Here is a 27,431-nt window from a genome sequence, read left to right as displayed (position 1 = left end):
TCCATCTGCTATCTGCAAAAATAATAATATATATATATGCTGGTCTGCTATTGGTTTGTGTCACAGCACCATGGAATTACAGTTAGGCTATTGGCTGAACTACCTCCTACAACGCCTTTTTAAAAAAATAAAAGATAGATAAACATGTTTTAATTATTAAATTAATTCTTTATAACTTAGTTTTAAATTATTGTTTTCATTTTTACAATATTTTAGATATATGAATAAAAACTCAATATAATATAAAACAAAATGTAAAAATAAAAAGATTGATGGCGTTTCGAAAGACACTTTTTTTAAACAAATCTCCTTTTTTATTTTGTTTCACTTTTCGATTTGATGTATCAACATTTAAGCTCGTATATTTTAAAACATGAATTAAAATAAAAAAAGGTTAATTTAAAAATTACAAATAAAATCATTAACATAACACCTTAATTGATTTTAAAATGGGTATTCTTCTCTTTTAAACATTTCAAAAATTATGAATTAAATTGATTGATTTTCAATGCCATTATTCATAAATAAAATATAAAAAAGTCAAAATAAATGTTAAAGATATAATAGAAGGTATTCTTCTAAGTTTTAAACTTTTTATTGATTACATTTGTTTTTAATTGGAAAAAAATAAATTACATGAAAAAAATGAAAGAAAACCTTTAATTAAAACAACTATTTTTCCTTCACAAGAGTTTTTTCAACAGCCCGAGCCGCCTGTCACAGCCAAGCTAGTTAGATGATAAGTTAGACATCCATCGCCTCCCTCTCCAAAGGACTCTAAACATGGCCGAGTGTTTTAGCAACACCCCTTTAGCAACATCGCTTTAGCATCGACGTTTCCCCTTTGCCAGATTGCCGTTTGCGGGCTAGACGCTTGACGCAGAAACACAAAAAAAACACTCTCACATCTGCTTAAGGGTTTGATTAGATTAAAAGAAAAGCAGAGGAATGCAATAACGCTCGATTAGTCTCCCCACCGGGTGGAGATAATCATTTCTAACGCAAATGTATTTTCCATTTGGCTAATCTATACTTTGTTTGCATCCCCTTCTTGCTTGGCTCTGCAGAAACTAAGCGGAAAAACACGCCCAATAAATTGAACTACGGAAGCACTATAACTTTTTTTCTCCTACTGATACCGATAACCAATTAATTCCCGCTTCTGGACACTGATAAACAAAAATTATTAGTATCTATTATATAAGTCATTTGTAGGTGTTGTCTTTGTTTTTGTATCCATCTCGAAAACCTGTTACAGCACTGGTGGGGAACCTTTTTGACTCAAAGAGCCATGAAAGCAAAAATAGTTTGATTATTTTCTTGAGACACACTATAAATTTTAAGACAAAATTCAATACAATTGCCCATCCTGCTCTCCAGACAGCAGCTAATTCTTCAGCACAGAGTGATGTTTGATATTCGTCAGAGCCCGTGTCCCATATCAATATAAATATCCCACTTAAAATTTGTCTCCCTCCCGCAGTAACTGGAGTATTAAGGCTCGTTTTGTAATTTTTGTGGTTTCAAAACAAAGTGCGAGCAAAGTTCTTTTGTAAAAATGTTGCAATATACTGTAAGAAAGGATATCAACATATGAAGGAGGAGTGTAGACGTCACTGCGCGGAAAAAAGAGGAGTGTGCGCGTCCTGTTCTGTTTATAGCTCCGCCCATTCCAACTGCTCATCCAAACAAATTGCTCTAGGTGCTTTGCTAGAGCTCATGGGTAAAAGGTTTGTTTTGGGTTTAGGTTTGTTTTGTGGATGTTCATTAGGAAGTGTCTCAACAATGAACATAGATTGTTTAATGGGTTTCCATATAAAGAATTATTTAGCGATTTACAGACACAACAAGGTCTGTTGGTGTGGCACCTTGACTGCAAGCTTCATATACAATTGTGTCCTATATATACTGGACTCATGACATCTTTCTAGTCTGGTCTGTGCATGTGTGAAAATCACGCTACCATTAACAATATATAAAGACAATGCAAGTTTTATTTTATCTCCAAGCAATGAATACTTATGAAAAGAGGCATATAGCTCGTGAGCCATAGGTTCCCAACCTCTGAGTTACAACTGATCAATATTTACTTTGTGTGTCAGTTATAACTATGATAATTTATAGTTATGGGCACCATAAGACTCACATATATATATATATATATATTGTAATAAGTGCATATCATTATAGGAGTGTTAATATAGTGAAAATGTGTCACTTCATAATGCAAAACTCCAATATTGAATGGCACCGATGCCTTTGCTAAAAAAAAAAAAAAAAAAAAAAGATTGTAGGACCGCGTATGTGAAATGACACAAAGTAAATTCAACTTTCTTATTTCAATCAGAATTCTACAAATTAATCAAACTACTGAGTAAAATTGAGAGGGATTAGAGAAAGAGATACAGGAATAGAAAGATAGCGAGAGACAGGGAGTATGATAAAAAGATTGAGATTGAGAGAAAGGGATAAAGATGGAAAAAGAAGGAGAAGAAAGAGCAGATGATAATGGGAAAATAAAAAAGGAGGGAGAGAGACACAGGAATAGAGGGTAAGATAGAGGGGAGAAAGAGAGGGAAGAGTTAGAGAGGGAGAGAGTGGAGGGACAGAAAAATGGGGAGGGAATGAAAAACCTAGATACTCAGAGAGATAAATAGATAAAAAGAGAGATATAAATAGAAAAAAAGTGAACTAGAGAGAAGTAAAAGAGAATAAATATATCAAAAGAGAATGGACAATAGTGAAATATAACTAGAGAGAAATACGAAGAGACAGAGGAAAAGAGAGATGAGGAGAACAGGTGATTGAGAGGGAGATATTGAGAGAGAAGTAAAGTGAGACCGAGAGAGAGAGAGAGAGAGAGAGAGAGAGAGAGAGTGAAGATGAATGAGAGAAATAGAAATGTATAGATATAGAAGTAAAGAAGGAGAGAATGGAGGGGCGGAGGGAGCGGTAATTATAGAAAGAGAAGAATAGAGATCAGGATACACAGAGAGAAATAGTGAGACAAAAATAGGGAAAGATCAATACAGAAAGTAGTGAGGCACAGTGAAAATGGCCAAAAAGAGATATAGTATATAAATTGGAAGAGAAAGAGAATAAAGAGATACAAAGTGAAAGATTAATGGAGGGGGAAAGACCAGAATATGCAGAGAGACAGACAGGACAGACAGAGAGAGAAAATAAAAGAGTTAGGGGAATTAAAAGAGGGAAAGCGAGAGAGAAAACAATAAAGTGATATAATGTGTACTTATAGAGCTAAAGAGATACATTATTTGAGGAGACAATTTATTTTCTTAGTTGCTTAATTGCAGCTCTGATGTAAGCCCTCGTTTGCTAATCGGATACTAAAAAAACGTTACCGTCTAAGGTTTTTCGTTTTCTTTCTTAACATTCCTTGAAAACACCACAGAGTTGTTGTTGTTAGCGTAGCATTAGCGACTTTTGAAAAGCGTCCGTCCATCTGTCCCCGAAAGGTGATGAGAACTCGTCTTGATTAAGAAGTAGGAAATCCGGGTGACGGCATCCGACTGCCTCTTATCGGCTCCCAAGTGGGGATGAAGCGGGATCAACTTTTCATCTGGGGGATAATCTACTTCCCTAGATTGTGATCGTTCTGCTCAGAAGGGGACGGGCGGGTGGTGGGGGTGCTCACAAAATGGCCGTCAGAACAGTGTGAATTCTCAAAGGAGATACTTGAATTATTCGAAACTTCAATACACCTTTTTGAAGCATATATGATGAAGTTGAAGTTGCACATCCACAACAGTAGGTGGCGGTGGCGCTTTAATGGACTGAGCAAGCGGGTGAGGAATCGTATTTTACAGACTTACGTCACACTTTTCAAATCTTGCTCAATATGTACGTCTAAAAACTTCGATTGTGACATTGTATGCTGATAGCTAGTGCCGTTATTTTGGAATATTAAGTTTTTAAATTAAATATTTCTAGACAGCGTGTTGGTGTGCAAAAAGTGCGCTACAAATCATTGGGATTTTATTGTATCTTCTATTCGAAAAAGGAGCTTCTCGAAACTGAATATTAGTGTTAGCATTTTCTTCATAGCAAGCTATAATGGTCTTCTATTGCACCAAGTTATTTTTATTATTTGTTTATCATATATTTTTCAAATGTGGTAGCTTTCATCGGAAAGGCAAATTGAATCATTTGCTATAAACTGGCATAGTACACTATGGAACATTTGTAGTATTTGCAAACTCTGTGACATTTACTTTTCGTGCTAGCTTGCTTTCCTAAAACAAATTTATTGTATGGTGAAAATTGGCATAGACAGTCTTGTCATGCTATGCTAACTAGCGGCGTAATCAAAATATTGCTATTCATTGAATATTTTTTATACAGCCTTTTATCGTACGAAAATAGTTATCTTGAATTAAATTTTCTATTCCCAAACAAGCTTAACTAGTGCAGAAAATTAGCAACAACCTTCGGTTTTGTCATATTATGTCAACAACTAGCACCGTTATTGTCCAACCAAAATGTTATTATAGAATGAATGTTTTATACAGACTTCTGTAAAATGAAAAGTACTGTATACATAATTTCAATTTGATTTTCTATTCCCAAAACAAACTTTTCCTGTGCTTAAAAATAGTGGCTCGAGCCGGCAGAATTAAGAGTCCCCCTAGGAACTCGCTAACCGAACAATGGTTCCATGGGTGAATTATGTAAAACCCACTACAACGTTTTACATTTTACAGTTATTATGTTATTGCTTTACTGTTATTGTTTTGCACTTGTTGTTTTTGCACATTACGAGTGTCACTATATTGCGATTGCACTAACGTTTAATTTACCATAATAGTATCAGATGTTTTTTTTGCGTGTTGACTAAATGGAGGAAAAGTAAAATGTTATGCCTTGCTGTTGTTCAAAGATGTTAAAGATGTGTCTTGAAAATGCTTTACCTCAGAGAAAATAATAAAACGGCTGTTTATTCATTTTGGGAGTGAATGGAGTTGTGGAAAGTTATCTATTAATAAAGTTTGACTGACCTATCTGACTGTTTTGTTGACATTCCCATCTAACGGTTGCATAACGTAACTACATCCTCTACTGTAGCCAAGTCAAGTTAAGTCACATTTATTTATGACGCCCTTAATCACAAAAATGTCTCGAAAGACTGCACAGGATTACAATTACAAAATTGCACAATTACCTGATCTTAAACCAGCATGCACTTATAGCGCCTTATAATGGGGTGCACCTTATGTATGGAAAAAGTTTAAAAATATATCATTCATTGAGGGTGCGCCTTATAACACGGTGCGCCTTATAGTGCGGAAAATACGGTATATATTTTAGAGCATTTTCTTGTATGGAAAATGCTAAAGAAATCATTTTGTTTTCTTTTGCCCAAAACAAACTTCTTCTGTGCTTAACAAAATCGCATTAGCCTTCAGTTGTGTCGCACTATGCCAAAAACGAGTGCTGTTATTGTCTATCCTGAATTTGGTTAGACGTTGAATATTTTATACAGCAATATTCTGTACAAAACGTCCTATACAAAACATTGGCATTTGATTTGAGCTTGTATTCCAAAAGAGCGCTTTATCAACGCTCAACATTTGTGTTAGCGTTTTCTGGATGATAAACTACAATTGTCATTTACAACACCAGTGGTTTGATTATGTATTTATTACATTGTTTTTGTAGTTTTTATCCAAAATGCTTACTCGGTCATTTGCTACAAACTGGCATAATAAACTACGAATGATTCAGAGTATTTACTCTACATTCTACTTTGCCAGCCATTGTTGTTATAAACTTTTCACAATAGTGATCGTTGTATGTTTGTTTTCTGAGCCTCACTGGAGTGCATTAATCCCGAATCTTAAGAGATTTAGCGCATAGGCCGTCTTTGATCAGCAGCGAATCCCTCACTGGGATTCCGGCCGCATCTTCAGAATATTCTTTCTCTTGTCACGAACGGGTACGTTTTTTTTTTCCTTGCTGGGCAGCTGTGCTTGAAAATCCAGGTGTGTGTTCGCCAATGTGATCTGTAATTTGACATCTCTGAGCTCTTTTAATCCCATTCTTATTTGATGTAAGCTTTATAATCTGTGACCCTAATCTTAAACCGTCACACTGAAACAAGAAGTGTGGTTGTTTTTCTCACATTCAAAGAAAATGACTGTCTTTGAACCTTTGGGCTGGGAAATGCAGGACTGACAGACATCACAGAGGCTCTGATCATGGTAGCGTAATAACAGGTCATAAGAACAAGAACTCGAAAGGCCAGGCTCTGCTAGAGAAGATCAGACCCATGATGCAGACAGTCCAAAGTGTAGTCCAGCACATAGTGGCAGGGTGTTTATTATCATTATTATTATTTTTATTTATTTATCTTTTTTTTATATATATGTGTGTATATTACGGACAAGACACATTTTTCTTCCTTGTATTTCTTCCAGGCTGGGAAATAAAAGTGCTAAAGATGAGCAGTTCCTTTGAGGTTTCTATAATGCACTACTCTCCGGTCTCCCAAAGTCCAGAATCAAGTGTCTTCAGCTGGTACAAAATGCCGCAGTGAGGCTTTTCACTAGGACAAAAAAGTCCGATCACATCACGCCGATTTTGGCTAACCTGCATTGGCTCCCTGTTAGCCTAAGGTGTGATTTCAAGGTTCTCTTAGTATTATACAAAATTATACATGGACTTGCTCCCTCATATCTTTCAGATCTGATTTCCCCCTATGTTCCGGTCCGAAGCCTTCGTTCTGAGAGCGCCGGTCTTCTGGTGATTCCAAGAGCCAAGAAGTGTTCCGCTGGTTCGAGAGCATCCTCCATCCGGGCACCGGTGCTGTGGAATGCTCTTCCTCCTCAGTGGAAATGTTTAAATCTAAGCTTAAGACTCACTTCTACGCTATAGCATATGAATAACCTATACTTTTCGTGGACAATATCTCTGTATTATTTGCGATTGCATCATCCTTTGCTATCATGTTGGATTATTAGTGCTCCATTCTGGACATTAGCCAGAAGCGCTGCCTATCCCAAGCCAAGAACATTATCAGGGACCCTTCTCACCCCCATCATAGACTGTTCACTCTGCTAGCCTCTGTGAAGAGGTACTGCAGTGTGCGGTGCAGGACCACCAGGTTCCACAATAGTCTTGCCCCCCTGGCCATTAGACTGTTAAATGGTCAATCAAACACATAGTAAGTCTAAACTGCTGCTAATCTGTACATCTGTTGGTTTTGTTTGACTTTTTTGCACTACTGGCAGTTCTTTATAGCGAGCCACTCCTTGCACATCTGTTCTCCTCTGCACTATCGTACTACAGTGTTATTGTTACTGTTTACCCGACTGCCCATTTTGCACATGTGGTTAGCTGCTCCTCTTGCACTCTTTGCACTACTGTAAAATACTATACAGAGCCATAATTATTTAGTATATTATTTGTACTTCAATACTCCAACTCAATACAACATTTTATTTATATCTGTACATTCAAGGAAACTGTGCGGGTCAGATGTATCGACATTTTGTTCTGTATACACGTGTACTAGAATGACAATAAAGTATATCTGAATCTGAATCTGAATGTAATCCTGGAAGGGGGATACCACATGTGCGGTCCCTTCTCAAGGTTTCTTCATTTTCCTCACGTTGAGGTTTTTTGAGTTTTTCCTTGCACTCATGTTGGTTCCAGATCAGGGGATGGTGTATCTAAAGTCTGTGTAATAGCCTGTGAAGCCCTTTGAGACAGAGATAAGGGCTTATACAAATAAAATTGACTTGACTTGACTATTGCAGAATATTCTGTGCTGAAATCAAAAGTGTCACTTTTATACTGGGAGAGTGGGCCACAACAGAAAAAAAAAACTCTAGTAGGGAGGTAATATAAAAAAAATATGACGGTTATGCATGTATGTAAGAGAAAAAAATAATAATACAAAAATCTCATCGCTCTTAAGAGACAAACGTGCCGCCAGCCTTCCAGTTCCAGCTCGGATTAGAGGTCACATATTAATTGGCCGTTAGTAATTACAGATGCATCTTAAGCTAGCTAACACGTCCAACGGGGTTTGGTTGACCCATCTCCGTATTACTGTCATGTACTTTTAAATAAAAAATGTCATCCGTGAATACGAAACGAGCAATTAGTGCGTCGGCGGATTCCGGTGCAGATCGTTTATTAAGTCGGAATATATCCCCTTCCGTACATTAACGATTGCCGTGTCAACATCTCGACCCTTCTCACTTGACATTCCCGTCAACATTTCCCGGTAGCGAGGGGCCGGGGGAGGCCAGATTGTCGTTTCCTCTCCCAGGGGCCCCCAGAAAAAAAGGAGGCGACGCGGGAACAATGTGAGTCACCCAATTAAAGTTGTGTTGGCCTTGCAATTCCTCAAGGGACGGCCTCGTGACAGTTTAATTAACCCAGCCCCTTATCTTAAATTAGCGGGATCAAAAAGTAACCGAGTGGGGTTATCGGAGAAAACATTCTACGTTAATATCGGAGCATTCTCTATAACAAGACCAGCGTTATTGTTCTTTTTAGAGCGCTAGCCAATGATATTGAATGAAGTGGACTATAAGGTACACCGTATTATAAGTCGTGCCGGTTTTATAAGTCGTCCCGGTTATATTTGTTAAGTACAAACTGTACTATGACGCGTACTTGATTATAAGTCTCGCGTGTTACTTTATAGAAGTAAAATTGGGAATGTTATTGTACAAACTGGACTATAAGCCGCACCCCTTATTCTTGTAAAGGAACATTGGAAAGTGATATTGTACAAACAGGACTATGAGGAATACCTGACTATTATTCGTGCTAGTTACTTTTGTAAGGGAAAATCTGAGAATTGAATTGCACAAACTGGAATAGAAGCTGCCCCCTTCACTCATGTGGAGGAAAATCAGGACGTGATACCGTAAAAAAACAGGACTCTAAGGCCTACCTGATTATAAGTCGCGCATATTACTCTTGTAAAGTAAAATTACTTATGTAAAGGAAAATTGTAAAATAATATCGTATAGGCAGTCTTGCATGTTACTTTATAAAAGTAAAATTGGGAACGTGTTATTGTACAAACTGGACTATAAGGTACCTGATAATAAGTCGCGCACAATACTTTTGTTAAATAAAATTGGAGAGTGATATTGTTCAAATCGGACTAGATGTTGGCCTACTTACTCATGTAAAGGAAAATCGTAAAGTAATATTTTACACACAGGACTATGAGGCGTACCTGATTATAAGTCACGAACGTTACTTTTGGAAAGAAAAAACAGAAAATGATATTGTACAAACTGGACTATTAGCCACACGTGTTACTTATATATAAGAAAATCGGAAAGTGATATTGTAAAAGATGGACTATAAGCTAAACCCCCCCACTCTTGTAAAGGAAAATTGGAAAATTATGTGGTACAAACTGAACTATAAGCCGCACGCAATACATATGTAAGAGAAAACCGGAACGTGATAACGTAAAAACTGGACTATAATAATGCACCTTATACCCTTGTGAAAAAAAAAAAATAAATAAAATAAAATAAAATAGTTATCATACAATTTGGATTGTAAGGCGCACCTGGTTATAACCTGCACCCGTTACTTATGTAGAAGAAAATCAGAAATTGATACCATACAAGTTGGACTATAAGGCACACCTCAAAAGAAGCGACGGACGTTACTTTCATCAAAGAAAATCAGATATTGTACAGGAAGGACTATAAGCTGCACCCCTTACTCTTGTAAAAGAAAATCAGAAACGGATATCATAGAAACAGGACTATGAGGTGTACCTGATTATAAGCCACAGCTGTTCTGTAAAAGAAAATCGGAACGTGATTTTGTACAAACTGATGTATAAGTCGGACCTGATTATAAGCCGCACCCATGGGATGGTAGCCAATTCCATTATATTCAGCTGTCAAACATTTTCAGGAATATTAAATTGCCGTTAAATAAAAACAATTTAAAGAGATATTAACATATGTTATTATTAAAGTTATATGACATTTTGATGTTGAAAATTTGTTCATTTTATTGGTTTTATTTTATCTACTAAAATTATCGATAAACAGTATCAAAGGTATAAATGTGGTATCAAAAGTCCTTTAAGTAACCGTAGATTTTTTCAGAAAATGTAGTTAATGTTAAATATCACTAAACACACACACAAACAAAGAGATTATTACAAATTAAAATTAAGAAACATTTGAATTTTCGATTGCCCTTAAACAACCCTCCAAATCGGGAAAAAAAAGGGCAAGAGAAAAGGTGTAATATGACAAAAAAATCCCCACACAAACATGCAAAGTACGTCCTGCTGTTCTGGGATTGAGGGCAGATGGCGCCGGATTGGCCAAGATCCAGGAAGTGATGACGTTGTTTATGAATCTAATCTACCACCCTCCTATTATTCCTTCACTGCTGTGCACGACCACATGTTGAGAGAACAAAACAGAACGCTGCTACTGTTGCTCACTCACGCGATAGCTAGCTTGCTAGATATAGCTAGCTAGATAGCAATACACATGCCATCTGCTATATCAGATAATCTAAATAAACAAATAAAATATCCAAAATTAAGCAATCTGGCATTTGTGATTTAAAATCGTCTCATTCTAATGAATATTTAAAACTTTTTTTTGTTGCTAGCTTGGCAACGATAGCTTGCTAGAGGCTTGATTCGTTAGTGCTGCTAGCTTGTTTCATGAAGCTTTAATTTAGGATATCAGAACCAGAGCTAGCATTTAAAATTTGGCTTCAAGCAACTTTTGGTATGATTGCTATCACGGTCTTATGTTGCTAGACTGATAGCTTGTCTTGTTAAACCCTTGTGCTATGACAGATTTCATGTTTTGGGTTGAAAAGTATTTAACTTTTGGGAATCAAGATCATTGCCGGCATTTGTAACTTGGCTTCTCGTTGTCTCGGTAATGCCATCTAGCTCAGGCTTCTGTTTCTAGAACTGCTTTTTAAATGTTTACTTGAAAATCCATCTAATTTTAACTTTTGGATGTTATAAAGACTGCTAGCTCTTTTAAAAAATCTTTTAGCTTTTTTTAAGACTCGGCAACATGTTTTTAGAACTGCTAGCTTGTCTCATGAAGTTGTCGTGGTATTTTAATACTCCAAATTTGACTTATATATTTGGACATTAAAGTTTATAACTAAAATTGATGATGTGACTAGCGTATCTAACTCTGTTCCAGGCTATCTTGCCTGTGGCAGCTAGCTTGGGCTCATGTTGTCGGTGCTGCTAACCCGTCTCGCGAAGCTCTGGATGTCTACAGGGTTTGTACTGCTTTTTTATGACCACATTCAAGTAGTTTTGAGGGACCTTTAATGCCATTTTTTGCCAAGTTTCTCTAGAAACATTAAAATAAGAAATTTAGTGTGAATCATGTATTTGTCAGATCCACAAATATATGTGCGATTTACATACGAGTGTAAATATTTGTGAGACAAATCTCTTCCAATATAGCTGATAATCAAAATGAAGGTAATATGTAGCTTACATTTTAAATTGCAGAAAGTTCTTCCATTACAATTTACCACTGTTAAACCCTAGTTTTAATAATTTGTACGTAATCCTTGCAATATTACACAATACAGAGTGCCCTTTCTAGGTATAGCATGCACCTATCTTTTTGGTCATGACCTGTAGGGGACAATGTCATACAAACTAATTCCAGCTGCTGTTAATTGCTAGAGAAGGAGAAATGCAAGGTGAGTCACCAGACGGCAGTGCCTGCGTCATTTTAAGCAGACTTATTTTAATGTTCTTCTTTTAACGTGTGGTCTATCGAGTAATAATGCAATGAAACATGGGAACTATTTCAAGCACTTTTCAAACTTTAAAAACTCAACATTAAAATGAAAGCATTTTCAAGGATTTCAAGCACCCTTACAAGCCCACTGTTAACATTCAAATTTTGACTTTAAAAGTGGTCTAGATTTTAACTTTAGGACATCAAAACAACTGCTAGCATATCAAACTCGGCTTCTAGCTTGACTATGACAGCTAGTTCATGATGAAGGTTAGCAGTTAAACCGGCACCCGATGTAAAAAAACAAAACAAACAAAAAAAAAAAAAACATACAAAAATGGACGTTAACCTTTAAGGACTGCCAGCTTGCACAATAGCATTAAAAACGTCTTTGTGTATTTGTGAAAAAAAAAGACTAATCCGACTAAATCTCGCGTAATGAGAGCAGGGGAATTCTAAGACTGCGCTATCGCCCGTCCCTTCACCCTGCAAGATTTTCGGCTTTGGGCGAGGATCCCACAAGCTTAGCCGCAACTTTTCCGACTCCTTCCGCGATAGCGCTACGTCCTCGGGAAAAGTTTTTGAACGTGAGCAAAAGAGGAAAAATAATAAAAAAGAAAAAAATTGGGATTGACGACAAGTACGGTGGTCATAAATCAAGCTATCGTCCCAGCCGGGGAAAAGAGGACGGCAGACAAACAAAGGGCTCAGGGACAAATCCTTAGTCTAGCCAAAGAAACACAAGCATCTGGTTGCTGTTATTTTTTTTTCACAAGTTGATTTTTTTTTTTCTTATCGACGCCAGGAAGCAATTTCCCGCCGTTTGAAATTGATTCTTCCACAGTGTTGGATGATTAAGGCGTTAAAAACACTGAGGAAATTGGGCAAGGAAAAATACACGACACAAGCTAGAAATGCTAGCAACGTCAGCCCAAGCTAGCTGCCTTAGCTGAATTAGTGCTAACAGTGGGTGTGATGTCAGGTCACCAACTTAAGTTCTAGAAACATAGTTTTATATCAAAACTTTAAAAAGAAGATACATTTTAAAGTGAAAAAACTAATTTAGGCATACCACAGCTTTAAAAAACATCAAATACTGCTAGCAACACAAGCCTGAGCTAGCTGTTATAGCCAAACTAGCTAAACGACAATTTAGAAATTCCAGCTCTGATGTCACTTCATCAATTGACGTTACAAAGAGAATACAAATCTAAATGTAAACACACAATAGCTTCACAAGACGAGCTAGTCATTCAAGCAACGAGAGCCCGAGCCACCTGTCACAGCCAAGCTAGCTAGATGATAAGTTAGAATTGCTAGCAAAAGTTTCTGACATCCAAAAGTCATAACTAAATAATTTTTTAAATTAAAATAAAAATTAAAACATTTATCAACTTCACGAAGCAAGCTGTCAACGAGCCCAACACCAGCATGTAACTAGCTGTTATAACCAAACTAGCTATTACGCAGGATAAAAAGTGCAATTTTTTAAAACCTTTTTAAAACCTGTCTTTATAGTCAAATTTTCTCTTTTTTTGTTTATTTTTTACTTGTATTTGTTATGTATATTTGTAAATTGTATAAAACAGACAAAAATAGGTCATTCATGTCCCCTGCCCACTGCCCGGAGATGGCGGGGATGGGCTCCAGCCCCCCCGCGACCCTAATAAGGATAAGCGGTACAGCTAATGAGATGAGATGAGAATTTAAAACCAATTTTTAAAGTAATAGAAAATAATAAAATACAAGAAATATATACAAAAGGATAAATAAAATAAAACCAGATTTGAAAAAAACAAATGATTAAAAACTTCTAATTTTCACAATGCCCTTTTACAGAGGCGGAGCTACAGAAATGTCCAGGAAAAAACAATCGATCTTAAGGATCAAGAACAACCTTTGTTGGAAAAATACTTATTTTCAAAGGACCATGAAAATTAAATTAAAATACATGAAATGAAATGAAACTATCTGCATTTATATAGCGCTTTTCAAGTCAATGACTTCCCAAAGCGCTTTACAGTGTGCTTCACATTTCCCAATAGCGGCCTTGTACTGCAGCCATGTAAGACGGTAACCTGCTTATTGGGGGTATTAAGGGTTCAGTGTCTTACCAAAGGACACTTCGACATGTAACACGGACAAGCCGGGATTCGAACTGGGATCCCTTGATCCCAAGACGAGCGCTTTACCTCCTGAGGTACTGCCGCCCCATTATTATGGCAAGTATGCTGTAAGAAAATAATTAATTGATTTTTTTAATTAATAGTAGGAAGATATTCCATAACAAAGACTGTTTATTACATATCCCCCTGATATTTAGCTCTTTTATTCCGAAAGGACATTTTTATCGATTGCATTTTGGCCCTATGGAGCTTCCATACTGGAAGCCTCACCCCTGGATTCTAATTCCGCCGGCGCTCTCCAATCGGGCGGCTTCGAGAACAGTTGATGGATCTCTCCGACTCCTTCTCACGAGCCGTAAATCTGCGACATTATCCTTTTTCCGAGGTCACAGCGCTGAATAATTAGACTTTGTTTATGGACGCAATGAGTCAAAAAATACATCTCATTTCACCGTAAGAGCCATTACAGCTTTATCATCCCATGATTGTATCTATCAGCTAAATTATAACCGTGATAAAGCTCACTGCTGCCGCTTTTTTCTTTAGACCAGTTTTTTTCACTTTCAAATTGGAAAAGGACAGGCTATGGGGGGACGGCATACTATGGCTCACGGGCCACTTGTGAACCATTAGGCTTTTTAATCCGGCCCGCCAAATGAAAATGGTATTAGAGATAATGACAATATATATATATATATATATATATATATATATATATATATATATATATATATATATATTCATTTCCAAATCTCAAGGTACAAATTTTGTGTAGTTGAGCTAGTATTTTCCAAGACAGTGATACAAAAGAAAACAAAAAAGAACAAAAAAATAAATGGAAACCAAAACATGATAACTAAGGAAACAAAGCATGTGATTATCAGGAAATCTGAAGAAGGCACACGGACCACTACCCTCTTTAAATTGTATGACTATAACCAAGCAATAATCAGGACAATTGTTATGAATAAGAAAGCGCTTAAAGCAACGACATTTTTTTAGGGCAAGACTGATATGATTTTATATCCGCCGTCTTCCCCCCTGTATCCACCCACTACTCCACTCTACCAGCTCGAGTCACGCCTATCCAAGGTAATTTTTTTCTTTACATGTATATATATATTTCATAATAATTAATAATTAATCATATAGATGTATGTAATACATACATACTATATACGATTTAGTTTTTTTTTTTTTTTTTAATCTTGAATACTGGGGAATTGGAAGGCATTAGCCAATTAACATATGTTTATATACCTTGCTTTACAGCAATTTATCTTTCCCATTCTCACCTAAGAATCGATTAATGTCGTATTTTTGGGGTCTCATGTAATGAGGAAAAAAAAAGTTAATGCCCCCTCAATTAATCAAATTCTAAAGTGCCAGATATAATCAAATATGATAAAAGCGGGACTGGCCCATATGTTACCTGTTCCAAACAATGTTTGTAAGCAGATTAATTACGAAAACCCGCGCCAGATGTTTCGCCGTCAATGAAGAATCGAGCATTGAAACCATGCCGAACACCCATATTTCAGATCGGGTGGGGCAGGGTTAAATGGAGGGGAAAATGTGCTTTTGCTCTACATGTATGAATTGAAATTTGATCTCTCAGCCCCCACTCTCAGAAATATCATACTGGGGAAATGGATCAGACCCAGTTCAGTGCAGCTCTTTTGGGTGGGCCACCATGACATGCCCCAGCAGCCCAAACTGAAAACAATGCACGATACCGGCCCCTGTTCTAAACAAAAGTTGACAACCGGGGATATGTGATGGCAGACTCTGTCAAGTGCAGTTCATTTCAAGGAAGATAAAAGGCAAAAAAAAAAAAAAAAAAAAGCCAGGCCCAACAAAAGCGTGTTCTGACAGTCAATGCTCTCAGCAATATGCGATCAAGGATAATGAATGCAGTTCACTTTTGGGTGAAATTAATGGCAAAAATATCTGCAACATTGCAGTTCACTTTTTGTTAAAATAAATGGCCAAAAAGAGCCACATGAGTATAGTTCCCTTTTTTGCACACAAAAATTTGCTCGGACCCCTTTCGCACTAATATGCGATCAAGGATAATTAAAAAATATATATACCACAGCAATATCCCCCTAGTGGGAGGTGGCTAGAGTCATTTCTGACTCTTTTTGGGAGATTGATTCAGAGGAGGGGATTCCCAGCCCCCTCGCTCAACCCAACTGAGGTTTTGGGAGTCATTAGGTGACCAACCCCCCCAATTCCAACCCCTAATGGTGAACGCCAAGCAGGGAGGCAACAGGTACCAATGTTTAAGTCTTAGGTATGACTCGGCCGAGGATTGAACCACAACCTCCCAGTCTCGGGGCGGGCACCATACCCCCAAGGCCACCGAGCTGAGTAATTAAAAAATAAGTGCAGTAATTTTAGGTGGGCCGCATATATATATATATACATATATATATATATATATATATATATATATATATATATATATATATATATATATATATATATATATATATATACATATATATATATATATATATATATATATATATACATATATATATATATATATATATATATATATATATATATATATATATATATATATATATATATATATATATATAGCGCTTTTCAAGTTAATGACGACCACCAAAAGCGCTTTACAATGTGTTTCACACTTAGCCATGTACCGATTGCAGCATTAGCCATGCAAGGCAACTACCTGCTTACCGGAGGCATTAGGGATTCAGTTTCTTGCCCAAGGACACTTCGACATATAACACTGAGGAGCCGAGAATCGAACCCGAGTCCTCTTGATCCTAAAATGAACGCTTTATCTCCTGAGCTACCAACATACTGTATATATAGATATGTATGTATATATAGTATATTATTTACTGCAATGTTGTCTCCTTGTTTGGGGACATTGCCTGATATGAGATTAGACCGTTAACTCGCTGCAGCTGACTTTGTTTACCCAAAAACATCATCTTATCCAGGAGGCGTTGTGTGTGTGTTTTGGGAATCACAACCACGACATTTATAAAGAAAATTCGTTGCTTTCATCTGAAACATTTGGTTTTGCTAATACATTTTTTATAAAAGCTATCAGTGGTTCATTTAACAGTTAGAATGAAAATGAGAACATCTCAATTTCTTATGATTCAATGTGATTCATGTAAATGAGTAGCTAATGCTAGCTTAGATTGAAAAACAAACTCCCAGACCAAATTGTCTCTCATGGCATGTGAAAGAAGCTAGCCTGTAAAGTATTTTGCTAACCTAAAATAATACATCTTCACTGTTCAGGGATTCAAACCTAGAACCTCTTGACATATGCAACGTGCTAACCGCTAAACCCAATTATAAACTATCTACTCCAGATGACCTCAAGAATTCGCTCATCATGTCTCCTTTTCCAAATTGATTAATTAGCAGCGCAAAATTGCTAGCAATTTATTAATTAAGCTTAAGTTTATCAGTCATGTTTTTTGCCAGTTATAATTAGCGAATAATTGATGCCGCGACGCTATCGCTAACAGACAGGCGCAGGCGTTTCGGCGAGATCTTAGCAATCGATAGCGCCCGATGAGGAAATGGGAAGAGGGAGGAGTCGGGAGAAAAGATGTAATTAGCCTAAAAAGACCATTTAGCGGTTCATATTGGTATGATCATCGAAACTGCCTCCGGGTTTATTTCAACCCATTTATTCATTCAGTGCCATTGACGACTATAGACAATTATGGCAATTATTGTGGATGTAAAATTTAAACTTATTTAATGCTAAAGAGGTATTTTCACATCATTTAAGTTTTGTTTCACATTGGAAAAAAAAAATCAAATTAAATACAAAAAAGAAAGAATTGTACCCCTTGTCGGAAAAAGTCTCTTATTTTTATTTGTTGGTATTTATACAATATTTTCACTTTACAGATAAATTCTACTGCCATTACATTATCAATATTGTTAACCCATTGTCAGAAAATGTCCCTTATTTTAGTTTGCATACTCATTTTAAGATAGTTTTACTAAAATTCATCAACAAATTAAACTCAAACTGTAATTAAAATTCTTACCCCATTATGATAAAGAGGCTCCTTATTTGAGTATTTTTTTCAATTTTGGGGTATTTTCCTGAAATTCATCACAAAAATATGCTGCCATTGCAAAAACATATGGTAACCTTAACCCATTTTCACAAAAAGTCACTTACTGTAGTCTTTTTTCCTAATTTTATAAATTTGAGTTTAAAACTAATTTTATATTTTCTACGATGTTGTTTCACATTTTATTATATTTTACACAAACTAAGCACTCGATACTTTAAAAAAAAAAATTCCCTTCTAAAATGGTATGTCACTTATTTTTAAGTGTTTTTTTTTCTTATTTTAAAATATTTAATATATTTTAAAATGTTTTAAAATATTTTATCTTTAGGCAGGAAAAATTACATGAAAATCTGTCATTTACACTGAATTAGGTAATTTTATCACTGTGGTTTTTTTGTCAGACTTACCATATTTATTTGTGTATAACACAAACTCGTGTATACCTCGCACACCTAATTTTCCCTTGCCCTCATGTAGGTTTTAGATCAGGGGTTGATGTAATAATAGTCTGTAGTTTGCAATAATCAGTGGTCTGTGCAGCCCTTTGACATTCCTTTTGGTTAAGGGCTATACAAATAAACATGAATTGACTTAAAATGTACTATGTATATATTTAATATCCCTTGTCATATTTTTTTTTTGCATTAAAAGTATCTTACAAGTTGACTTTCTGTTTTTCCGTTCTCAAACATTGGTCTCTGTTAGCGTAAATTAAAATAGTGTGATTATGAGATAAAATGTATTGCCTTTTCGTTTGTCATCTAATTCACTGCTTGTATAAGTTGTAAGGATTCAGTAATCTCAATGTCGCGACCCGGGTTCGATTCTCGTTCTATTACATTGTTTTGCAATTGTGGTCAGCGATATTTTTTGACTGATCAATCATTTTACAAAATCAGTAACAACCTTGCATACAACACGCACTCAAACTTTGAGTTATTTTTGGGGTAAATAAAGATAAAAATACGTGTTGTACACAAATAATTTTAGATAATTAATATGTGGAAGAAATATATCGCCCTGGAGGACAAATATTCACATCTACAACAGTGGGGTTCAAAATAACCCAAGATGAGGGCAAGAATGGACCAATTTAATCCAATTTTCCATTGTTTTAACAAAATACCCCAATCACATGAGCTTTTCTAGAAAAAAATGACAGTTTTTGTGTTGTTTTTTTACAATACAACCCACTTTTTCATATAGTTTTAGAAATATGTACATAGTTTGGGAATATTCTATTCTTTTGTGTATAAAGCACTTTTTTTTTACCAAAAAAGAACTCAAGGATTGCGTGTGTGTTATACACCAGGTTTTACTGTATTATATTACCATATATGTGCAATGAATAATAAGTCTAAAATATCTCAATCATAAGACAAAGGTGCAAAGGAAATCAAACCCGGCTCACGGCAGTGAAAGTGCTGTATCCTGACCACAAAACAGAGAATGGTGAAAACAAAGTTGTACTGAAAGATATACATACACCCAAAAAAAGCACAACGAGGGAAACAACTCTTTGGTTTATTTGAATATTATGTAAATTTTAACTTATATATTGGTATCACCTTCATAGTTTACATTGTCAATTGTATTCATGGTCACAGGTATTCAACAAAATGTGTCACTTCAAATATTTAAGTTGATCATATATGGATGTTTAATGAAAATGTGTGGTGTGCATCATACACTAATAAATAAATGGTAAATGGTCTGTATTTATATAGCGGTTTTCAAGTCAATGAAGACCTCCCGAAGCGCTTTACAATGTGTTTCACACTTACCCATTCACACACACACTCATACACCAATAGCGGCCATGCAGCCATGCAAGGCGCCGACCTGTTATATTGACAACTATACACATTTTATTTTCATGTAATTATAAAATCACCAATCCGATTCCTATGACACACCAGACATAGTTTGGGAATTCTTTGCTATATATACCATTTCACTCCGAAACATAAATATCCCTCGCGTAAAATTATACGTATTTTCTCATAAATAAGTCATAAATATTTCAGTAACGACTAACCTATTCCAAAAAGTGCAATTTATAGTCAGGAAATGTGCTCCATATACGATTTTCGAGTTATAACGAGGACGAACGTAGCACAGACTTCCTTTCTTCCTGGATGAAATGCTGTGACATTTTGTGCAAATATTCATCCTGTGCTAGCGTAAGGTCAACATTCCAATGTAGCTCATCAATAGATTAACAACATCCCCTATACCAGAGGTGGGCAACTATTTGTAGTATATTTGTAGTATTGTTGTAATACTGTAGTTGTTTTTGCCTTTTCCTGTCATATTATTTCTGTCGTATTTTTGTGTTATTGTGTTACTGTAGCGGGATTTTTTCGCATTTCTGTAGAAGTAATTTCCAAAGTAGTATTTATTTAATATGTTGCAATATTACTGTTGTTGTATTTCTGTTGTAATGTTTCTGGATTAGTGTTTTTGGTGAAGACACATGAAGCGACGTTGGGGACATAGTTATCACCAAAATATTTTTTTCCTTAGTGCAGACGCTGCCCTACTTAGGAACGATTGTAAGTTGAATTTGTTCGTAAGTTGCTTTAGTGCTATATTTTGTATGGAATGTATGTTTAATGTTTATATGAGTATGTTTAAGGCTTGTATAAGGAACATGTATTGTTTTGAAACTGAAAAATAAACGTTTCATAAAATAATATGCTCTATAACGTTAGAAAACAGGTTGAATGATAAGGCATAGTACTGAAGTACAAAGCTACACATTAGGCGTTTACATTCTGTGGTCTGTGAAGCCCTTTGAGACTGCTTGTGATTAAGGGCTATACAAATAAACATGACTAGACTATCAAAATAAATAAAGTTAAGTTTAACTTACTTTTGGAACAGTTAGGTGATTTCCTCCGTGGTAAAAAGTGGACGGAGAAAAAAAAATCGACACAACCATTTTCTCAACCGCATCAAGCTTTCTTATTCCACTTTCATTTAGAAAGAAACGCCTCGCCTCTTCTTTACACTTTACACCAACTATATCGAATGGATGCACGAGATATTAAACAATAAAAAATGTCAAAGTTCTTAGCGCTCTAGAGATAAAGTGCAGATTGTTTACACACGAACTAGGAAGTAGAGGCCAGATGTCTTCTTCGGGGTGGATGCTGGGTGACCTCTCACAGCGCCACGCGGCGGAAAAAAGCACTGTCCTCTACTCAGAAAAAGGAGCACACAATACAAAATCTAACTCACAGCAATGTTCGGGTAAAAAATTATCGTACCTACCGTTTTTCGTAAGTTGAATGGCTGTAACTAGAGGAGCGTCTGCAGAACTATATATATATATATATATATATATATATATATATATATAAAATCATCCATCCATCCATCCATTATCCGCAGGGCACACAGAGACGGACAACTCACTCGCTCATTCACACCAAGGGAAAATTCGGACCAATTAACCTGACATGCATATTTTTGGAATGTGGGAGGAAACCAGAGTGCCCGGAGGAAACCCACGTAAGGACGGGGAGAACATGCAAACTCTACACAAGGGGTTCGATCTCATGACCCCAGAACTGTGCCGGAAAAGCCCTAGCCACTGCTCCGCCGTGCTGCCTATATACTGTATATATATATATATATATATATATATATATATGGTCATTATATTTTGACCTTTTTTATTTGGCGGACTGGATGAAAAAGCCTGATGAGACATAAGTTTGCCCTCCACTGCCCTATATGCTTTAATTTACCCTCCAAATGTAGCATGTGTTTGCATTAATGGCCTTTTTTTTATGCTGGAATATATTCAAGTCCTCTAAATGTGTCACATGTGCGTCAATGTTCTGAGAACCTCATTCAAATTAAACCTCGAACACCGACCGAATAAAATGTGAGTCCTTACATCAGAAACTTCGTATTGACGCAAGGGAGGGCCGACGGCAAAGCATGACATCCCTTTTATTAAAGCTGTTCAAAGGCTGAAGTGAAGGGAGGGGATTTAAATATATATAACATATAGTATATATTATACATAGCTCGTGTACTGCCCGTTATAAGCACACAAATGTATTTTTCTGGGAACATTTTACTGTAAATATTTAGCACAGCACAAAAAAATAAACATGCTTGTGTAACCCTGAAAAAGGAACATACTTTATAATATTTTATTAATTTATTTTTTGCTGACACAACATAGTACAAATTGTCTTTGTCCTACCGCGATGGTTACTCATATGAATTGCACTCTTGAAAAAAGAATTTACCTTAAATATACTGTCGCGTGGATTGGAATACCGTTACCAAAATTGGTTCTGATTATAACCAGAAATACCTATTTTTCGTAGGATATTTTATCGTAATTCACAATATTTCGCACAGCAAAGCCAATTAAACTTGTTACCCAGTTCGAATCCCGGCTCGTCCGTGTTACATGTCGAAGTGTCCTTGGGTAAGACACTGAACCCTTAATACCCCCAATAAGCATGTTAGCGTCTTACATGGCTGCAATACAAGGCCGCTATTGGGAAATGTGGAGCACATTGTAAAACGCTTTGGGAAGTCACTGACTTGAAAAGCGCTACATAAAATGCAGATCATTTCATTTCATTTCATGACTATACTCTATAAGGCTTTCAAATGTTTTTTGTTTTCTTTTGAAACAAGGTTTTACAAATCGTCTTTGTCCTACCACGATGGTCAGTTTGTCACACGTATTAATTGCACTATTACAAAAATAACCTGCATCCAATATACTCTTGCGTAGTTCAAAATTCCGTAAACAAGATTACCACTGGTTACAACCACACTAGTGTATTTTTCGGGGAATATTTTATTGTAAATCCTAATATTTTGCACAAAAGAGACAAATATAATATTGATATTAAGCAGAAATACTGTCGTGTAGTTCTGAATCCTGCTAGTTAGATTAGCACTTATTATAACCCCACAATCATATTTCTCCTGAAATATATTATTCCCGCACAGACATTTTAACAAACTAGTGTTCCCTAAAAGAGGAATTTATTTTATAATCTTAAAATTTTCTATCATTTTTGGGGCCAAAACAATCTAGCACAAATTGTCTTCATCCTACCTTAATAGCCCTTTTGTTCCTGCAATTAAAAATGCTATTACAAAAATACTCAATATTCTCTCGCGTAGTTCGGAATAACGTTAACTAGATTACCTCTCATCTCAATCACGGGAATATCTTTTTTTCACCAAGTAAGTAACGACTACGATGAATGCTTTCTGCAGCCTTGTTGGACCATTAGCATGTCACTAGTACTATCTCGGCCCTACCCAGCGCTAGCTAACTCGCGATCTTTTTTGGACTCGAGCTAGCTGCAACCGCGACTCGTACCGAAGGGAGTTATTGTACAACACATGTCATGTGTAATCTGCCCGACCCGCCGCGCAAAGAATAATTATTCATATTTTATCAGCGCGTGGCGGCGCAGCGCCGCTCACTAAGTTATTTTCCGTGTTCCATGATCAAAATTTCAGAGATGTGTGTCGAGGGTTGAGGGACTAAATGGGGAGCCTGAAGAAGTCAGCTTTATAAAAAGATAATGGCCTTGTCGTCTTTTATAAAGGAAAATGGCAGTGGGTAGTTTTGCTAACGCTAGCCCTGGAAACGTTGTGGCATATTACTACTATTATACGTCATTTGTTTTTCTCACTTTTTTCGCGGTATCTTTGCCAATGAAATGGACCGGGTTAAAAAGATTGTGCAGTCGTTGTGAGAGTGTAATTTCCTGTTTTTAATTTGTATTTGTTTCAGGGTTCATACACCTTTTTCATGGCCTAATTCAAGCACTTTTTAAGCACTTTCAAAACTAATTATACAATTTCTCCAGTACCGTGCATCTTGGGTGGGACGCATAGGGGACGATGACGCTTCTCGTGATAACGCCATACAAACTAATGCCAGCTGCCGTTAGTCATGAGTAAAGAATTAATGCAATGGCAGAGCGAAACCACTGGAGAGCAGCGTCAGGGTCATTTTTAAACACACTTGATTTTATTTTTCTACATTTAATATGTGGGATATTGAATCGGACTGTTGGGAAACATGGCGACATATTCAAGCATTTACTTAGAATTCAACCACTATTCAAACCTTGAAAGCCCAGTCATATTCAAACATTTTCAAGGACTTCAAGAACCTGTAAGAACCTTGTTATTTCCTTATTCTTTCTTTATTTATTTTTGGGCAGAGGCTGGAGTGAGTTATGTATTGAAATGTAAAATAAAATGACACCACCATTGCAGACTTTAAAAGAGCTGAACCAAGTCATGAATATCTTTTTTTCTGGAAAGACGCAAGTTTTAGTCAAGAAGATTGACAGATTTATAACAGCGTGAAGCACAAAGTTATGAGACCTATAAAAAATGAAGTCCTTATGAACTTTTAAAGATTGAAACAAAACGGCTATTATTTTTGCTTGTCAAGACAAGCGTTTTTGATGATGAAAATGTCAAAAATTGACAGATATAACAAGGCCCTAAGGACAAATCCTTACCACTTGATTCCTGAACTTTATTTTTCGGCAGAGAATGGCGAGTTATAAACACGATAAAACAACGTAGCCCTGGTGATCTTTTAAAGATACATTAATAGGTGGAAAGAGCTAGGTTTTAGACAACAAAGATTATAACAGCCTGGAAGACAGATATTTGATATTTGATTTCCGAACTTTTTTTTAACAGCGATTGGAATGAGTTATAAAATTAAGAAAATATCCCACTTTTAAAAATCGGTCGATTTTTTGGGGGCAAAACAATGTTAAAGTTTAAAAATGGTTTATAAGCCCGAAGATGGAGATGTGTAAGTAATAAAATTTATAAAATAAGGTAAGCATGGCTACCTTCTAAAGATTAGAAAAAAGCAGCGATTATTTTTTGTGTCAAGACATACGTTTAAGACAGCGAAGATGTCGAAGATTAAGATATATTACAAGTACCATAAAATGTGAATGAAAGAGCGCACCTGGTTATAGGCCGCACCCAGTACATTTTTAAAGGAAAAACATTTTGTACATACATTAGCCGCACCTGACTATAAGCCACAGGGTTGCCAGTGGGAGTAAAAAAAAACATGAAAGTAGACCACACAGAAGCAGATGTTTGGCGATTTTGTTGGTACTTATTACGGGTGCCTTGACACTAAACCTAGCTAAAGACACTTGCAAAAGCCTAAAATACATCTGTGTCAATTTTTACGAGAAACAGGTTCAGTCGTTATGGAGCCTATAAATCAGATACAAACGGGGCGGCAGTAGCTCAGGAGGTAGAGCGCTCGTCTTGGGATCAAAGGATCCCAGTTCGAATCCCTGCTTGTCCGTGTTACATGTCGAAGTGTCCTTGGGTAAGACACTGAACCCCCAATACGCAAGTTAGCACCTTACATGGCTGCACAGATCACGGCTGCTTTTGGGAAATGTAAAGCACAATGTAAAGCGCTTTGGGAAGTCATTGTCTTGAAAAGCGCTATAGAAATGCAGATCATTTCATTTCAAACACACACACCCAAGCACACACACAAATCTGGATTTTTAAGGAGTTTAGATTAGGTTAGATAGTTTATTGTCCCATTGACGACTATATTCGTCAAAGCTTGATTTTAATACATTTTCATAGCCGGAATTACCGATTACGATGGGTTTTCCCGAAATCCAATTTGGACAAAGCTTACCTTGTTCCAACGGAGGCGGACACACGCCCGTTGCCTTTAATTTGAGCGCTTCTTTGGCAGACATGTCGCAGCAGGATCCTTTGTTGGTGTCTTGGTCGCTGTCCGCCTGGTCGCTGTCCCCGTGGCCGCTGTCTCGGAGGCTGGCTCGCTCCGGGTCTTTGAACGTTGAACTACTGTGGAAAAAAAGGAAGATTGAGCTGCCACAGGGAAGACAGAAAATTGTGCGTCGTTAGCCGTCAAAGACAAGATAATAATATAAATGTAACATAGCGCTACCATACCAATCGCCAAATGATTACTTAAAAATTCTTACCCTGTTTACATGTACCGTATTTTCCGCACAATAAGGCGCACCTAAAAGCCTTTATTTTTTTCAAAAGCTGACCATGCGCCTTATAATACAGTGCGCCTTATTTATGGATCAAAATTAAGTCGCAAAGTCTTCCAACTAACTTGCAGCCGCCGACTAGATTTTCCCCCGAACGCCAAGTAGTCCGCGGTGTATGCTGGGATTTATTTACCGGCGTTTCATTGATGTGTCAATCATCAGTTGAATCGATCACTATTGGCTAAAGTTATTCGGAGGTCAAGGGGGTGGATTCTTTTTATCATTTACAGGCTGGCATAGGCTTAAGCGGCAAAACAAAGCCTGCAATTGGCCGAAAAAGATGAATGTGAATAGCACGTGGTTGACGGCATAGAGAAAGCATTTTTTACTATTCTGTATTTGTAAATATTTTATTCTCCTGGATTTACTACACTCACGGATATAAGAGGACCATGGCTGCACGTTATTATTGAACACAACGACTTCGGTGAGCTACTCCGGCTATATATTTTCCCTGTATCTTGTTTGAGACTGAACTCGATGTTTCTGTGATAAGCGGTGCAGATAATGGATGGAATGGAGTGTCTATTATTAAATTAAACTCAATTCCAAGTGTTTATTGTCATATGCACAGTAAAGTTGCGAGCGAAAAAGAAAATAGAAACTAAGGAATGGTTGGCATTTCTTGAATCCCAAGACTTTAACCTTCCGAATGATGGAACGATGCATTTGAGTTACATTGTACAGACACCGCATCCGCACGTGTTCTCGACACGTATTTGCGTCTTTGCAAGCTTTCGGAATGTTAAGGGGGTAATACGTTTGACTGAACTATCTCCCTGTTTTGTCGACGTTCCCATTGTAGCGCCTTATAATCCGGTGCGTCTTATGTATGTCAACTATAGGACCAAAAACTATTTTTTCGGGGTGCGCCCTATAACCCGGTGCGTCTTATAGAGCGGAAAATACGGTAATTTATTTTATTTGATTTTGTTTATAGTTTGAAAATACTTCAAATTACATTACTTATAAAGGTGAAGCAACTCAGGGTCTTTCAGTGTTGAGCTATTGTGGAGAAAACAGAAAAATCGAAAATAAAAAGACTTTTTGGATTGGATGACGTCATGGACGACAGGCAAAATAGAGACCATAACACTACCATAGAAATAAAAATCATCCAATATCAAGTTGGTCTCTTATAGTTTCTTGGTTTTACAACGCTGGCAACTGTGTGGACAGCAAAGTAAGAATTTTATTGTGCAGGGAATCATGGTTCTTTACTGTGCATATGACAATAAACACTTTGAATCTTGAAACTTGAAAAAATAACGTGTATGTATGATTAATGAAAAATGTGTTTCCTGTTGAAGGATAATTTTGGTCATTTTGTGTGTAATTTAATTATCATATATTTTTGCCTGTTTCAAG

General features: G+C 36.5%; 1 protein-coding gene across 3 annotated transcripts in view; it reads right to left on the bottom strand.

The window, feature by feature from the left end:
* pcdh17 (protocadherin 17) overlaps positions 1 to 27,431 on the bottom strand; it is a 95,349-nt gene that overhangs the window by 20,500 nt on the left and 47,418 nt on the right. For 2 of the 3 annotated variants that reach the window (XM_088333757.1, XM_088333759.1), the window contains exon 4: positions 25,676 to 25,848. In XM_088333757.1, coding sequence (XP_088189883.1) covers positions 25,676 to 25,848 — 173 coding nt within the window. The remainder of the gene's footprint in view (positions 1 to 25,675; positions 25,849 to 27,431) is intronic. The other variant, XM_088333758.1, reaches the window with a different exon arrangement.

The sequence above is a fragment of the Urocampus carinirostris genome, chromosome 4 (genome assembly GCF_059441175.1).
Source record: "Urocampus carinirostris isolate Australia breed hairy pipefish chromosome 4, RoL_Ucar_1.0, whole genome shotgun sequence".
Lineage (NCBI taxonomy): Eukaryota > Metazoa > Chordata > Actinopteri > Syngnathiformes > Syngnathidae > Urocampus > Urocampus carinirostris.
This window is presented reverse-complemented; position numbering and strand designations above follow the sequence as displayed.